General features: G+C 40.3%; 1 protein-coding gene across 3 annotated transcripts in view; it reads left to right on the forward strand.

Moving 5' to 3' along the window:
- shroom4 (shroom family member 4) overlaps nt 1-17994 on the forward strand; it is a 62867-nt gene that overhangs the window by 26866 nt on the left and 18007 nt on the right. For 2 of the 3 annotated variants that reach the window (XM_011487645.4, XM_078935950.1), the window contains exon 3: nt 7982-8185. In XM_011487645.4, coding sequence (XP_011485947.1) covers nt 7982-8185 — 204 coding nt within the window. Of the gene's footprint in view, nt 1-2513; nt 2990-7981; nt 8186-17994 lie in introns of those variants that run through there. The other variant, XM_011487646.4, reaches the window with a different exon arrangement.

A 17994-nucleotide genomic window follows, 5' to 3' on the forward strand; every position in this document is an offset into this window, starting at 1 on the left:
ATGTAACTCCCCCCCCAAAAATAAATAAATAAATAAATAAAATAGTTTAACTTGAGATTCAAATTTAAATTCTGGCAGAAGTTCAACCTCACGCTAACGATGATGGGAGTTCACATTGCCGTAAAGCAGGTGGAGTTTTTATAAGTTTCCTTGCTGCTTTCAGTTTGTCATCGAACATGGATTGTGAAATGCTACAAAATGCTGGAAAATGTAGCTTCAACAACAAGTGGCTCTTCAAGGAGTGATATCAACAGTGGCTACTGAAAGAGCCTGACCAGATACGTGCAAAATGCAGATTTTGCTCCAAGTCCTTCGACATAAGCAGCATGGGAGAAGCGGATTAAATATTGAGCAGTATGAACATTTTATTGATTTTGTTTGTGAGTCGATCCTAATGACAATGTTGCGCACAAAGCAGCTAAGGCTGTGGGTGACTTGCTGGACTCTCACGTTGTGGGTGTGGTCAACTTTGTCAACTTTGCTATAACTTTTTCTGAATACACTATAATTTTTTGGAGATAAGGACGCGTCTACAAAATGCATTACTTGAACAATCTGGTTCACTCTAAGGGAAAGCGGAATTATATATTTCTTTCACTGTGGAGCATATTTTAAAAGGCCTATACCATGCAAAATCCGATTTTATAGCTTTGTAGTGTATTATAATTTTCATTCCTCATGCAAAAAAATCCCCAAACCATATTGTGGTCTGTATACGCATTTCTCTAAAAACCTGCGCTCCAAGCACCAGCCCCTCCCAAACCCGCTGATGTAGACCAGTGAGAACAGCTCCTTCCAGGGAGAGTCTGCACTGCCAGCACCGCCCCCAGGCGAACACAAACACCCACTTTCTCCGCGGAGCTTGCGGCGATTGCCTAAAACGCTTTCATTTTACACGCACAACATGCACATCCATCTTTGCAAAAGTTCGGATGTTGTTTGTTTTTGTGGGCGAAACGCAGACAGGCTGCCGAAGCCAACACTAGGTTGACGTCATGGAATGGGCGGTTCCCACAAGGAGCAAAAGGCGGAACCTCAGGGGTCAAGTCGTCTTACTTCTGGGAAAAAGCTCAGGAAAATAACTAATATTTATAAAAATTGCCTTATTTGTTTGCCAAAGCTAATATGTTATTATGTATCATTTATGGTGAGAAACTGCTTTTGTTTGTCTGGGGTGTTTTCGTGTACTTTATTGACGGTCCCTGTCCGTCTTTGCAGCTTCACATTAAGGCAAACTCCAACTGTGACTTGTTTTCTGCATTACCACAGACAAAAATAAACAGTCCATACTGGTCAATCCAATGTTTTACTCTGTAATGTTTGTGGATAAAGTCAGAAGGAACAAAACAGACTGGTGATATCGTAATGAGCACATGGATAAAACGGATAATGTCTGTGACACGAACACATTGTGGGATTTGCAAGTCATCTTATAGTTTTCATGAACAGATGAGGTCAGTTAGTTTGTAGTTCTTAAAAATATTGGAAAAAAAATCGCGAAAAGAATTAAAGATCACCAGTAAAAAAATTTTGATACACAAACAATTTAGAAGGAAAACGAATGCGTATTGCATTTTATTAAATTCTATTCTATACGTTACTGCAGTTTCCTCCACACCAACACAAACGGTGATTGATACAGTGGCTACAATTTTAACGGCAAGGAAGAGAGCAATGGCAGCTAGAGCTAAAATTACAACATCATGCGTGTCATCCCCTTTAGAGTGTCAGACCCTCCCTTTCATTTTCATGCCACTGGTTATTTTCTGTATTTATAGCATTTGGTAATCCCCAAATCTCTGTCTTGTGTAACATGTATGGCACGCTGTATGGTATGATAAGATGACAAAAAATATTTCTTTCAAGGAAGATTAAAGATTGAGATTTGAATATAAATGTAAACAACATGTACTCGGATAAATACTCATCTTGATGTCATTTTTAAACCAAAGCTGGTATTGTTCTACTGAAACACTTCTTTGTTTTAACTTGTCAACATGTCAACAAGAATTCCAGGTGCTGACTTGGCTCCAACATAATACATATTTCCCTCCATCCAGTATGTTTGACATCATTCAGTTTGATTGGAACAAAATAACGGCATTTATTTGTTATGGGGTACTTGTTGAAACCATGCATCCCGGTAAAAGCTAAAAAGATTTAATGGAGCTGATTCTACTAAGAAAAAACACGAAAACCATTCTTAGTTGTGTCCTGAAGGCATTTCATCCTCTCTGGCATTTTTCCTCGTCTTGTTGCCACAGATAAAATACCCCCGTCTGCCCCGCTTTCAACACTCTCTTGATCTTTTTTGTTTAACTTGAAAATACAAGCATGAGCACACACACTCAGATGAGGAAAGTACCTATTCATTTATCCCTTATGTCAAACAATAACAGGGGGTATTATTTTAGAAGCCATCCACCTCTTTATCAGCTTCCCACAATACTTCCTCTCCCACTGACTCACACATCCTGCTGAAGAAGGGGTAAGAAAACCGGAGGAAAAAATCAAATCACAGTGAGGGAGACGTCAGACGAGAAGGAGAGACGATGTGAAGAGGACATGCTCTCCCTTACTCGCAAGAAATGCAAAGGGAGAGGAAAGCCAGAAACAGGAGCTAGGGGAAATGTTTTTTTTTTCACTTTTTCACACGGACTTCATGTCAGGCTGCTCAAGTGTAGACGGCCTTGAGTGCTGACCAGAACTCAACTGATTGGAAAATGAATCTACGAAGGTTATACATAATATGTTGTTTTTGAAGTGTCACTGAAGGCACTTAACTTTATAAACCCCAAGTATTACTGGTAAGGTTATTACTGATGCTGAAAGCCGAACTTGGACTATTTTAGCGTTGGATTCTTCAGATCCTGGAGTTTTGAAGGACTGGCGGCTGAACGTCAGTTTTTTATTCTTGTAAACTGGGCAAATTAAAAAGTTATTAAGCTTTTGGGATTAAGACTCAGTCTCCTGAGTCTTTACTTCACTGGTAAGTACCCTTCTCGCCCTGTTTTGGATGTTTTTCATCGTATCTTCTTCATTACGCCTTAATTTAGTCTGCCTTTAGACTGTGTGACTGATTATCTACAGTGACCTTTTCAGTATTAACCAACTGCTGCTGGTTCTGTCTATTAAAGGTGGGATATTCTAGCTGATTCTTTAATCGCAGCAGTATTCTATAATTGTATGCATTTGTCTTGTTACCCATTTGTTAGGTGACCTTAACTGCCTATATCAGGGGTCGGGAACCTATGGCTCGCGAGCCATATATGGCTCTTTTGATGGTCACATGTGGCTCGCAGACAAATCTTTAATTATACTTTTTTTTTCATTAGACCAGTCCTTCTCGGGCGCGATGCGATGCCAGACGCGCGCAGTAGTATCGGTGCTTGGAGAAAAAAATCTGCGCCAGCACTGTCACCACCCGGAACCCTGTGAATTGCCGTGCCTAAAACTGCGCGCTTCCATCTCTGAGAAAGAGCGCGCAGTTGCGGGGACGGGATGTGTGAGGAAGAAAGCAGAGGGTGGGGCTGAGGTGTTGTGGGGACAGGCAGCAGGTGAATCGCGTAGGGATTGTAAAAACGTAAAACCCGCTGCCCGTCACTCACTGCAGCGTGTGAGTGTGTGTTTGGCTCCGTATCTGCATGTGAGCAGTTTTTCTCACATCTACAGAACATTCAGACCTACGATCACGTTTGAAGTCTCAACGCCTGCATGATGAAGCAGAAACTCACCACGTATCAACCAGACTAGACCATCAGCAAAACTACCACGAGAAATACTCATCATTTATTAGAAACAGCATAACGATGTTATTAAAAAGAATCCACAGACTTATTGTACTTTAAAAGTGTTGAAATTACATCAAATGCACACATTCACTTGTATATTTAGTTTTAAACATATTGTCGCGGACTGAGTTTAACTTGGCTGTTGGGCAGCGTTAAAAGTTCTGGAGTCCATTGAATGCATCATGCAGCGATCTGATTGGCTCTCAGTTCTGTCGCTCAGCCTGTTGTTAGGTAATTTGGACCAATGGGGTTCAGCTATGGGCCGAATAAGGGAAATGGGAGGGCTGGAGCGGCAGTGAGGGAATATAAAGTTGGGAGAAGCGCTCTCGTCTCGTCTCGGCGGGAGAGTTTCAGGAGTTGTACGGCGTTTGTGGCGGTCTATAGTAACCAGAATAAAGAACCCTAAAAGAGGTTAAGTCTCCGTGCCTCAGTGTGGGAAAGGGACACTACATTAATGTATGGCTCTTTCGAAATTACAATTAAAAATATGTGGCGTTTATGGCTCTCTCGGCAAAAAAGGTTCCCGACCCCTGGCCTATATTATATTAGAAGAAGTGCTCCAGTTCAAGATTTTCAAAAGCAGCTCAACTTGAGATGTTATAAATAAAAAGAAATCCCCTCATTGAATGTCTTAATTAATTGCAGAGGAACATCAAGCAGGCAGTAGATAGTGGTATTTGTTCTGTGTTAATGTTTAATTTTTAACATTCCTACCTGTGACATTGGATTTTACTAACTTGGAAAAGCAAACAATCAGGAAATGTTTTTTTTTCCGGCAACACGTATATTACGAGCTGATCCTGTACTGTAAAGATGGAGCTGTTATTTGAGTACATTTTTTTAGTACCAAAATTATGTGCTGACTGTAGTTTTGCTTTTAGAAAAAAATTTTAAGCTCATCCAAACTACAATTATTCAATGGATTTTATTACTTACTTACATCAGATAACTCTAAACAAGTGTTGGTCTACCAGCATCCTTTTACTCACAAAGATTTTGATGAACAGTCCAGTCAGAAATTCTTCATCATCTTTAATGATCTTTGCTACTTCTTGCTAGATATACTATCTATTCTTCTTTTCTGTGTTAACATTTTCCATTCCATTCCAAATGACACACCAAGTACCTTCCTCCCTGTCTCCCTGATCACTTTAGCTGTAACTGTCCAATCATCTGGAAGAACCTCCTGATCTCCCTCTGTTAACTCCTCCCGAAAAGCTTTGAATCACTTTTCCTTTTTAACTTCCATGGCTTGGTTCTCCTCATCCTCCTGCTGCCTGAATGCTCTCTCCCCAGCCATGTCTTTGTTCTCTCGGATCTCCTTCAGATTACAACATCTGCACAAGATGTTATCAACTAGTGTGCTCCTCCCTCCACTATGATGTGTCACCCTCATTTTTCTGGAAAAATGTGTTCACCGCCGCCAAAACCAATTAAAGCTCTAAGCAAAACAAGAAGGTTGTTTTGGTTCCATTAAACTAACATTAACCCAACGAGGTCTTAAAATTCAGTTCCGTTAGTGATCCGGTCCGTTAAATTGTAAAACTATAATAAATATATAATAAAACTATTTCTGGCTTTCAGTGCTTGGTAACTGTTGTTCCAGCCAGTTATCGTTCATGTGAAGACGATTCCTTGTGTTGTGATTTATATAGCTTGGAATTTTTAAACTTAAGCTGTTTGCAGACAATTTTTAGGAGACAAACAGCAGACAGAATGACAATTGAAGCTGTGAACAAATGTCAGCTCACTTTTGTTTGTTTGATTCTATTTTTTTATTTGAGCTGTTTGCAATCCTCTTCATTAATCAGTAAAATCCATTTAAAGCATTAACAATGAAAGTCCGTAATATAAAACAGACCCAAATTAGGTAAATAAGACATAGGAGAGATAGTGAAGGGGACGTCCAGAGGTTCTTCTTCACGCACTACAAACTTTCTGAGTAATTGTTTCTTTAGCTTTTTCCCAGCAGCTGATGTAGACAATACCTCACAAGCACTTAAGATATTTAGCACTAAGGGCAAAGGTTGTTTGTGGCTGTGAATGATTTGTCTGTTAAATAAACACACAGTTAATTTGCCCAGACGTCTCATCTTTTCAAACTATAACCATCCAATCCACATAACACCAAACAGGAGTCAATGGTAGAATAAGCAGTTTGACACATTTTCTGTTGGTACAACCCACATTATGACATGCTGCTCATCCCACAAATGCTTGTTCTTTACACTTGTGGCAATGTTTAGTGCAGCGTTTTTCAACCTTTTTTGAGCCACGGCACACTTTAACCTTGACAAAAATCTGCGGCACACCAGCATCCAAAAAAAAAGAAGGAGAAACTCATAGTCAGTAATGATTTACAGCCCCTCCGCAATCTCACATACATTTTTGTGATAGTTGTGGCAGAAAAAGCTGGAAGTTGCAGCTGTTTTTTCTAAAAGATGTAATAAAAGTCAAGTTAGAAGACTTAAAAACTGCTTGATGTGTGTTCGTTGTGGTTTCAAGACGTTTAACAAGGAAGAATTATTGTGCGCTGAGACGCTGTCACTTTAACCCAATGCATCATGGGAGATGTAGTGCAAACAGCCGCCGAACGCAGACAGTCGCTTTTCTGAGCTTCATTGTTTTGTTCACTTGTCCCACGGTCTGATACCAGATTATGTGGAAAGCTACACCGCTAAAGACTAGCTTTAGTGGTTTTTTTTGTTGGAACTGAGAGACTTTTTTGTGAGCAGAATCTGAACAAGGAAGGAAAGACTTTAACCACCTCTGATTGGTCAGACTGATGATGTGTGATTAAGCCTCCCTACGTTCACACTGCAGGGCTTAATGCTCAATTGTTTGCTAGACCGTTCACATTTCCAAGTAAATCCGAACTTTTGTGATCTCCAGTGTGACCGTGACACGACCCAAACGAGACCCGCATACGCAGAAGCCAGAAGAATACTCAACGGTGAACGACGTCACTTGTTTGCGGAGCAGATGTCAACAACAGTGTTGTCAAAAGCGGAGCTCTTTTTGTAATATTAAATTTATTTTCACGAAGGAGCAGCACAATTACAATCTTCTCATTTTAAGAAGGCAATGGAGTCTGGATCGTCTGTACCCACTGTAGTGGAATGGAAATGTGTATGTGTTGGAGCCGCTCGCCCGCGTGTGTGCAAGCGCGTGCCGCGATAGAGAATGGGGGGGGGGGGGGCGCATTCATGGTGTGTGTTACGGAGGACGGTAATAAAAGAAGGTTTCCCCCAAAATAAATGCTATGGACTCTTTATTAACCCGTTCTGCCGCCCAGTTGCAATAAGAGCCCTGGAGTTTGGCCTGAAAAGAGCGATCAGCCCAAATATTAATCCAATCGGGGATCTCGCTTCCCTTCCACTGACTGCTCTCGGCAGCATCGTCCACCATGGTTGATGTTTACGTTCTCGTTCCTGCCTACTTTAACGCAAAATGATGACGTTTGTTGCGTGTCGATGACGTACAGTTCGGAATCAAGTCGCCTGGCCGGTCAGACGGCGGTCGCAATTGAAAAGAACGGCTACAATTCGGAATCAGGCCGGCAAACCCACGGGGCCTGGGTCGCAATTGAAAAGATCGGATCTGTGTCATTCAGACTGTCATGAAAAGATCGGAATTGGGCCGCTTAGGGGCAAAAAATTCGGAATTGGGTCGTTTCAGCCTGCAGTGTGAACGAATGGTTAGTGGAGACAGTTAAAGGGGCGGGACTTTTCCGCAAACAGATCTGAAGCTGCGGCTAAATCGGGGTACCGTCATTCTTATCAAAATGTCTTTAATAGAATCAAATAAACAAAGAAAAAGTGTGCTATTATCTTTCATATTCCTAACTACTCAGTGTTTTATCAGGGCCTGTTTGGATGAACACAGAGCTGATATCCTGGAGATGGGAAATGTTTTAGATCAGTTAATGAGGTCAATTTCCAACGGCACACCTGACCATTTCCCGCGGCACACTAACACCGGTTGAAAAACACTGGTTTAGAACAGCAAAACACAAGCTTTGCAATATAATGAACTTTAGTGTATTTTAATGTTTTGAAATATTTTTACAAATAAATTATTGCCAAACATGACCTTTCTTCATTTTGGTGCTTTGTTTACATTTGATCCAGTATATTTCAGGATTATTTGCTGTGTGTCACATAGATGCTTTTTCTGTTTCATCCACTCAGGCGGAGCGTTCCCCTCATCAGGCCTCACTCGTGGCACCTGGCAAAGTTACCGGAGCCCCCTCTCCCTCTGCCACCCCCGAGTCCAGCCACGCCGCCCTGCATCCCAACTGCAGATTCCCCTCCTCTCATTCTTCCTTCTCCTTTAACTGCCATGCATCCTCACCCTGGCCCCTACACACTCCCTCGGCACACGACTGACAACAGGTATTGCGTAACTGGCTTTTGATGTAGTTTATATGCCATGCATTGACTGTATTGGAGAACTGGATTGAGCAAACCCTCCCCCTAGCGTTCCAAATTGGAAGTATATTGTGTTTTTGCTAATCCAAATTTTTTCCCCCCATATTTTTGCAGTACTGCAAGTCATTTATGTTCTAAACAACCATCCCAACCAGATGCCTCAATTAAAGCATGTTGGCCCACACCTCAAACATTTGAAATATTTGACAGATTCTCCAGAACCCGGTCCCGAACCAGCTTGTGGCAGGGTTGTGGCCTTTCGAAAAAGCTCACACCTGATTGGCGACAGTAGTTGCCATAGAAATGTTGACTCAGACTGGCTTAGACCAGTCACAATTTACTTATGTTGTCTGGCTCCAACATGGCAGCACCTGTATTGCGGAAAAATAGTGACTTAATTGGCTTAATTTTGCTAGAGCCAGAAGAAAGGCTTAATACAAATGTTGAATTTTCAATTAATTTATTTTACTTTTAAAGTGTTTGATAATGGCATAGGTTGATACTACGAACGGGAATCAACTCATGGATTTAGTTGGATAATCATTACGGCCCTAAAAAAAAAAAGAGAGACTAGAAAGGCATCTATCAATTCTTTAAAAGCTGGGGGTTGTCCTCTGTGTAGCATCTCCCTCATAACACTGTTATTAGGGCAGATGTTAAATTAAAGTTGAGAAATAACAAAATAAATGAGCAGAAAAAATAATGTGGTCTCTGTTTTATGCACTTCCAAACACAGAGAAGAATGATGATCACTTTTTATACATCGCGGTTTACCGCAAGTCAGTCAGTCCTACAGGTTTTCAAGCACACATGCATGACTACATTCACTACTTGTACTTTAGTATTTTCTTAAAAGTTGGCTGTAAATGAAAATTAGTCAGTACAAAATACCACCTTCAACATCACCCTAGAATTTTACCAGTCTTGTCTCTTCAAAGTAAACTACAATTTTAGAAGGGAGTTTGTTTTAAATTTACTGAGTTTAATCCAGTTGCCCGTCTTTCTGACCTTACTGTGGACTGAGTCAAGTTGATCACAGTCATCTTGTGACTGTAAGGAAGTTTTGTCTGTGTGTTGGTGCTGGGAATTTTTGTCTTTTCTTTCTTCTTTCATAGTGGTGCTTTCTTTGAATGGTTTGGAAACAAATGACCACTTTTGCTTTTGATGTGAGCACCGATCACGCAGGAAGAACGTTGATGAATTTGGCTTTTGCTGAAATATTCTGGCATTAAATTAATGGTAATACATGTAAAATATGCCCAGTGTACCTAATGTAAAAGTAACTGAAAGGAAATCTGTGTTTCCAGGAGTCATTCAAATGAATGGTTGTCTGTACTGGAGCAGGTACATATAATACTATGTTTTTGTCTGCTTTCTTTAACTTGCTCTCTTAGTGGCATCGTCAGTTGTTGAAGTAGCCTCAAACTCACCTCACTCACTTATTTCACGTTAGCTAAAGTAACTTTTGCACAGATTGTAAATACTGACTCACCACTTTCTGATCTCACTTACCGGTAAATGAGGACAGAAGTCCCTGCCGTCTATGCATTGACTTAAAGCTAAATATGTGCCCCAGCTTCCTACGTCTTTGAGATTTTTTAACTGTTGTCCTTTTTATAAGAATCAATTCATAACACAGTTTCTCTTGCCTCATATCTCCAAATTCACAGACACAGACAATCTGATAAGAAGGCAACTCCCTGCATAGCTCTGGATCGCGGCATGTGACCACAAGAACATGTAGACAAAGAGAGGAAGGCATTCAATAAACTGTTTGTGTGAAGGAGAGGTACATGTTGTACAGTAACCATTTGCTCCACTAAAGAGACCTTAGCCACTCTTAGTGCATTCGTCTACAAATGATTAAAGTAGAGTTTACACATGTTAGTTTTATTTGAAATAATTCATCGTTTGGAAGGTGAATCACCTCAGATGCCCTTGCTTGCATCCGTATGGACTCTCACATGTTCCAGATTGGGTTTTGATTGGGCAGGGATGACTGTCATTTCCTGTTCAGATCCTGTTTTATTTCCTCTCTTTCTTTCTCTGTGCCAGCCGGGCCATGTTTATGCAAACCTTTGTCATTTCTCAGGCTTTGCTAACTTCCCTTCAACAACCCGTTCTCCAGACAGACAGTCAGCTATTTTCCTTCTTGTCTTACATTGTGTTAAAACCGTAACATCATTTTTGGGATTTAATTTTTTCTTACTTGTCTAATGTGAATGCTGGAAATTTGTTTTACTACTACGTCTCTTAATATCTTGCATACTCTGATTAGCTGCTTGTTGGCACAGACAAACAAATGTACTACAGATGATAAATAAATCAAACAGACAAAAAGTTGTCACATGTTCATTTTAGTTTATTTATAAAGTGCCAGTTCACATCTTAAGTAATCTCGGGGTGTTGCACAAGAATCAATAAACATCAAGCTTATCTAAAATATATACAATTGTTATAATCCTATTCATTACATAAAAAATGGATCATTATAATTAGTTTCCGCCTAGATTTCTAATTAAATTGGGCCAGATGATCTTAAATGTTTCATAATGCTAACCCAGATAAGGAGCCAATTGACTAAGTCTTGGGGCTTTCTGAGTCGTCCCTGTACTGAACAAGCAAAGGCCAGCTGTGAGGAAGAAAAGTCCTTTTCATGGAACATAGAAAGAAACCTTTTGCATTTACTGTGACCAATGACTGTGAGATGACAGGAAATAGATAATCACAAGAACACCTGAATATAAACAAGAGATATGTTTCAAATACAGCAATAAGAGAACAGAAAGTAGACATGGAGTCAACATAATATCTCTTATGAGGCAAGAAACAAGTTACTAACTGCACGAATTGTGAGCAGAAAATCCAAAAATCACTGGAACATTGGTTATAAGACATGTTACTTACTGCAACCATAAAACAACAGAGAGCAGATGAACCCACAATCACTGTCGAGAGACGAGAAAAATACGAGTTCTTAATTAGTTAGTGGATGTTAATATTCAGCCCTTTGTCCAGTTTTATATCTAGCATTGGTCGTTCAAGCTGTGCCTGAAGCTGGTGCTCTGTGTGCTTTCAGTTATGCAAGTTGTATAACTGTTCCCTGATGCAGTTGTGGATTCAAGTCACATTTTTAGAGTATCTGTTTGCCTTTTGATGGTAAAGGAAAATTCAATGATCACTACTTTGACATTCTTTAGAATTTCCCTGAAGGAAACGCCTACATCTATTAGTGTTATGATGGCTTGTATTACCAATGTGACCAACTCGAATGAACAAATGAATTTGAATAGGGACAGATGTAAAAAAACATAGACGTACAGCAAAGGAGTAGTCCCAATGCCCATACTTTAATGGTTATAGTAGAGCTTATTTGCAGCACTTGTCCCTAGATGGGCTTTTAACGCAGGTAAAAGAATGATGAGAAAATGCAACGAAGGATAAATACAGTATTCCCCCGTATTTGCAGGAGTTAGGGACTAGAGACATCTGCGAATAGGTAGAATCCACGAATACGATGAACCCCACCCCACGGCCGAAGAATGTCTGTCACCGATCCTTACTCATCAAAAACCCTTCTGAAACATTTTTAAAGCTTTGTATAAATGTTATGTTATATACAGTGCCTTGCGAAAGTACTCGGCCCCCCTGAACTTTTCAACCTTTTGCCACATTTCAGACTGCAAACATAAAGATATAAAACTGGAATTTTTTGTGAAGGTGCTCTGGTCAGATGAAACCAAAATCAAAATTTTTGGCAACAATGCAAAAAATTATGTTTGGTGTAAAAGCAACACAGCTCATCACCCTGAACACCATCCCCACGGTCAATTATGGTATTGGCAGCATCATGGTTTGGGCCTGTTTTTCTTCAGCAGCGACAGAGAGGATGGTTAGAATTGATGGGGAGATGGGTGGAGCCAAATACAGGACCATTCCAGAAGAAAACCTGATGGAGTCTGCAAAAGACGGAGATTTGTTTTCCAACAAGTCAATGATCCAAAACATAAAGAAAAATCTACAATGGAATGGTTCACAAATAAACATATCCAGGTGGTAGAATGGCCAAGTCAAAGTCCAGACCTGAATCCAATGGAAAATCTGTGGAAAGAACTGAAAAGTGCTGTTCACAAAAGCTCTCCGTCCAACCTCACTGAGCTCGAGCTGTTTAGCAAGGAAGAATGGGCAAACATTTCAGTCTCTCGATGTGCAAAACTGATAGAGACATACCCCAAGCAACTTACAGCTGTAATCACAGCCAAAGGTGGCGCACCAGAGTTTTAACTTAAGGGGGCTGAATAATTTTGTATGCCCAGTTTTTTTGTTTTTTTATTTGTTAAAAAGGTTTGAAATATCCAATACATGATTGTGTTTCAGTTGTTGTTGATTCTTAACAAAAGAATTACAGTTTTATATCTTTGTTTTCAGCTTGAAATGTGGCAAAAGGTTGAAAAGTTCAAGGGGTCCGAATACTTTTGCAAGGCACTGTATAAGAACATTGGAATATTGCTCAACATATAAAGATTTTTTTAATTCAGAGCAATAGATTGTATTTTATAACTCACATTAAGAGTGTCACTCTGTCTCTCTGTGCCTAAAAACCAGGAGACCGTGCTTCCTCCTTCAACAATTAAGTGCGCGCGGGCATCTTCTTCCAGAAGAGGCCAGTTTTGTCCATCATTCATTCATCCGGATGATAATTATTCTCTGCGATTATCATCTTCAGCAGCTTCCGAGTCAGCTAATGCCATTTCTCCACGTAGGGGCACAAACTTTGTTTAGTAGTGATTTAGGAACCGGCAGAACCAGCTTTTGCTTGCTGTGAAATATTCTTCAGGAGCCGGCAAGGAAGCCGAAGAGCCGGCGTGTTCTTCATTTTCCCTCCTTTCCTCAGAAATTCCCGCAGCATCTCCTTCGAATGCAAAAGTCTCATACAAGCGTCTTGACTTGTCTAAGTTTTTATGATGAATCAGAGGAATCGCGTGAGAAAAGAAAATCTGCGAATACGTGAAGCTGCATATATTGAAATGCGAATAAGCGGTGGAACACTGTAGTTCATTTAAGAGAATGATATAAAAGAGTTTTAAACATAGAGACACATCAGAGGGATAAAACACAGATTATTTTAACCTCATCAAACATGTGCAGTGCTACTGCTGGGAACACTAGGACTTAGTTTGTTTTCAAAAGAAGGCTAAAACTGGTCTCAGAGTTCAGATCCACAGGAAGTGAATTCCAGAGTCCTGTTCCTTTGATAGAAAGAGCAGATTGAGCAAACACGGTTTTGTGGAATGGTACCTTGCACACTTGTGACTGCTCTGGTGGATTTACTCCAACTCTCCAGCTACAGTGGTATGAGAAAGTGTCAGCACCCCTGATAATTTTCAAGATTTTTCATCATAAATCATTGTTTGTTTGGATCATCAATTTCAGTTAAATATATCATATAGCAGATGAACGCAGTGATATTTGCGAAGTGAAATGAAGTTTATTGGACTTAAAGAAACCGTGCAATAATTACTTAAACAAAAATAGGCAGGTGCGTAAATTTGGGCACCCCAACAGAAACATGACATCAACATTTAGTAGATCCTCCTTTTGCATAAATGACAGCCTCCAATCGCTTCCTGTAGCTTCCAATTAGGGCCTGGATTCTGGTTGAAGGTATTTGGGACCATTCCTCTTTGCAAAATATCTCCAGTTCAGTCAGATTTGATGGCTTCCGAGCATGGATAGCCCGCTTTAAATCACACCACAGATTTTCAATAATATTCAGGTCTAGGGATTAAGATGCCCATTCCAGAACATTGTACTTGTTCCTCTGCATAAATGCCTTTGTAGAATTAGAGCAGTGTTTAGGGTCATTGTCTTGTTGAAGTGTCCAGACCCGGCACAACTTCAACTTTGTCACTGATTCGTGAACATTGTTTGTAAGAATCTGCTGATACTGACTAGAATCCATGCGACCTTCAACTTTGACAGATTTCCAGTACCTGCACTGGCCACACAGCCCCAAAGCATGATGGAACCGCCATCAAAATTTTCTGTGGGTAGGAAATGTTTGTCTTGGAATGCTGTGTTCTTTGTTCGCCAAGCATACCGCCCCTTGTTATGTCCAAATAACTGCATTTTAGTTTCATCAGTCAGTCCACAGCACCTTATTTCAAAATGAAGCTGGCTTATCCAAATGTGCTTTAGCATACCTCAAGCCACTCTGTTTGTGGCATGCGTGCAGAACAGGCTTCTTCCGCATTACTCTTCCATACAGCATCTCCTTGTGCAAAGTGCGCTGAATGGTTGAACGATGCACGGTGACACCATCTGCAGCCAGATCACGTTGTAGGTCTTTGGAGCTGCTCTGTGGGTTGAGTTGGATTGTTCTCACCATCCTTCGCCATGGCCTATCTGAGATTTTTCTGGGCCGGCCACTCCAGGCCTTTGCTTGAACTGTGCCCGTGGTCTTTCATTTTCTCACCCAAATTCCTCACAGTGGAAATTGACAGCTGAAATCTTTTAGCAAGCTTTTTGTATCCTTCTCCTAAACTATGATGTTGAACAATCTTTGTTTTCCGGTCATCTGACAGCTGTTCTGAGGTTCCCATGTTGACATTCTTCAGAGAAGATGCAAAGAAGAGAAAAATTTGCTCTTGGCCACCTTAGATGCCTCTTCTCATGATTGGCTTGACATGTGTATGTAGGTCAAGGGTCAATGAGCTTGTAAAACAAATTTTATGTTCCAATAATTATTGCTAAAGGTAGTCAAATCAATAAAACAACAGGGGTGCCCAAATTTATGCGCCTGCCTATTTTCGTTTAAGTAATAATTGCACAGTTTCTTTCAATCCAATAAACTTCATTTTACTTCTCAAATATCACTGTGTTCATCTGATGTATGATATATTTAACTGAAATTGATGATCCGAATAACCAATAATTTATGAAGAAAAATCTTGAAAATTATCAGGGGTGCCCAAAGTTTCTCATACCACTGTAAAAGTAAAAGTCCTTAAAGGTTTACGTGCCAGTTCATGAAGTCTCTTAAAAATCATTTTTAAAAAGTGAAAATTAATAAAATTGGAGAATGTTAAAATTAGTAAAGCACACACGTCAGCCACAGCTCAAGTCAGGGGAAGTACGAGCTGCCGGTGCCTCCCATTATGCTATCTCGTGTATTTGAACAGGAATTTTTTTTTTTTTTTTGACCAAAGAAACGTTGAAGATCTACACAGAAAAAACTAATCGTACTTGCAAACAAGGCTGTGCCTCACCTGCCTTTCTTGCCTACAAGTCACTGGGTTTAATTGCAGTTTGATGATTTTGTGACAGACAAAACCTCCATAAGACAAATGGAAAAAAGATATTTGAATTTAGAAACATCCAAGCTCACTTAAAGGTCAGGCAACTAAACTGCAATAAACGTCTGATATTGGTATGCTCTTCTGAGAAGTACATTTTTGACTACTATCAGATCCCTGGAAATATACTATAAGAACTTTCAGGAAGTATTAGCAGGTGATGTAGTGGTAAAGTCCAGTGTTTACCTGCGATGCAAAATTCAGTGGTTCTCTGTTCTCAGTCAGGGAGTCATCTTTGTGTCCATGTGGAGGTTCAAAAATGTAGATTGAATTTTTCCAATCTCTGGGAAGTCAGTCTTTGTAATTCAGGGCAAAATAGGGAGGTTTTCTTCACTCGCCACTTGGCAATACCAGTTCACTGACAAATAATTATTTCTTGTTAAGGTATTGTTGTTAATCCTAGCAATTAGATTTTATATTTATAAAAGAAAATCGTCCATCATGCAAACCAAAGGCTGTTTTGCTGCTCTTTTTCCGGGTTCAATTATACTTTTTGAGAGCCTATCTTCCCCTTTAAAACAGTACCACTGACGGAGCTCTGCAAAACCTGGACTTTGTCCTCGTCCTTAATCAAGAGCCTTGGTACCAAATGGCTGGGACCAAGGACAACAAGGTGTAAGGGTCAAGATTCTTGATACCAACAAATACAGGATTACCAATTTTAGGGGTTCTAAACTTTTTTTGGTAAAACTTTCTGCTGATTCTTGGCCTGATGGAGATCATAGAGGAAGTGCTGATTGGTCAGGAGCTTTATAGAACATATATAGAGATGGACACAGCCGGGTGTGACGTTCAGCAAAACAAAGCTAATGCAGTCACCATTTTTCTGCAATACGGATGCCGCCATTTTGAGCCAGTTAACAGTGATTGGTCTGAGTTGGTCTGAGTCAGCGTTTCTTGGCCAGCTTCTGTCGCCAATCAAGAGTAAGCTTATTCGAAGTCCAAACCCCTTCCACTGAAATTGGCTCAGGAAAATTCTTCACTCAAACGTTTGAGGTGAGGGCCAGCAGGCAACACATGCTTTTACTGAGGCATCTGATTGGTCAGTTTATAACTTAAATAAGTTGCGATAGATAAAAAAAAAAACATCAAAAAAATGTAGGATTAGCAAGAAGATTATAAGAAAAAGATTTCAGAGAAAGAGTGGTTATTCTGACCAATAGAACGACTGAGTGACAACTGTTTATGTCCCAATAGAAGTCTATGGGATTTTGGGTCCCAGGAGCCAGGAGATACTTTCTACTTGGAACGCAAGGGGGGGTGCAGTTTTGTCCAGTTTGTATTTATAGTTTGTATCTATTGTCAGTGGAGCTGCCGCATGTAGCAACTGAGACAAAGCTTGTAACAGGTCAGCTGTTAAGCTGTGTGAAGTCAACCATTGGACCTGGAGGGCAAGTTTGTGTTAGGCTGTAAAATATGTGCAGTTTGAACTCCAAGCTTCACTGATTGAGTCTGAACACTAAGGCCATGTATATGGTAAAAAACAAAGAAAGTCTGGACATTCAGTCCATCGGTTTGGATGACTAAGCCGAAAACAAATTTTTCTCCTACCTCTTCGCCTTCTCCCTATACCTACATTTAGCCCTCCAAACGGAGAGTAATGGAAAAATAGTCTCTTCTAATACGGACCTCACTCTCACTCAATGATATCATCAGTAGTTGCCGGTCAGCTACATTAGCGTGGAGCTGCTAGCGCTCGGAAATACATAACATCGGTTTTACAACTTTAAAAAGATCATGCTAAAACAAGAAGTCAGTGCTTGCATTTAAATGTAAACCTCTGTAAATCAGAGCACACCCACGTGAAGAAAAGAGGGACTTTGTAGAATTTGATTTTGGACCCAGCTGATAACCATGCAACCAGAACATTGCTGAGAAGTAACAACAGTCAAAGACTAGTTATTCGGGTAAGCAGGAACAGCATGTGGGGAACTGGTGCACAAGCTGTGGAGCTGCCATTGGATTATATTTAGTACTACATGCACAGTTAGGCATGGCTTCAGACTTTTTTCAGCATTGGAGTGCACGGCTCAGCATCACTCAATATCATCGTTGGCTGAAACACAGAATAAGACTTTTGGCATACAGATGTTATCTCAGAGATGGCTGAAATACTGAAAAAGCTGGAGCTGTAGAACTGAGCTGGTATTGTGCTTGAACCGGTGTTGTTTGGTCTCTATACCAGACGTAGCCGTAGGATGTCTTATTTGGGAGGCTGAATAATGGGAGGCAGATGTTATTGTTGGTGAAAGTGACTTAGTTAAAGTACTACCTTGACAGTGACTTTGATCTGTAGTGTTGCATTTTTAACTTGTAACTAATAGTGTGTTTGTACTATTGACACAGCTTGTATGTTTACCACAGTGATAAGATGTGGCTGGGAGTTTGTTTTGGCTTGTACGGATCTCTGTGACACTG

This window comes from Oryzias latipes, chromosome 18 (genome assembly GCF_053564925.1).
Source record: "Oryzias latipes strain Hd-rR chromosome 18, Olatipes_Hd-rR_3.1".
Taxonomy (NCBI): Eukaryota; Metazoa; Chordata; class Actinopteri; order Beloniformes; family Adrianichthyidae; genus Oryzias; species Oryzias latipes.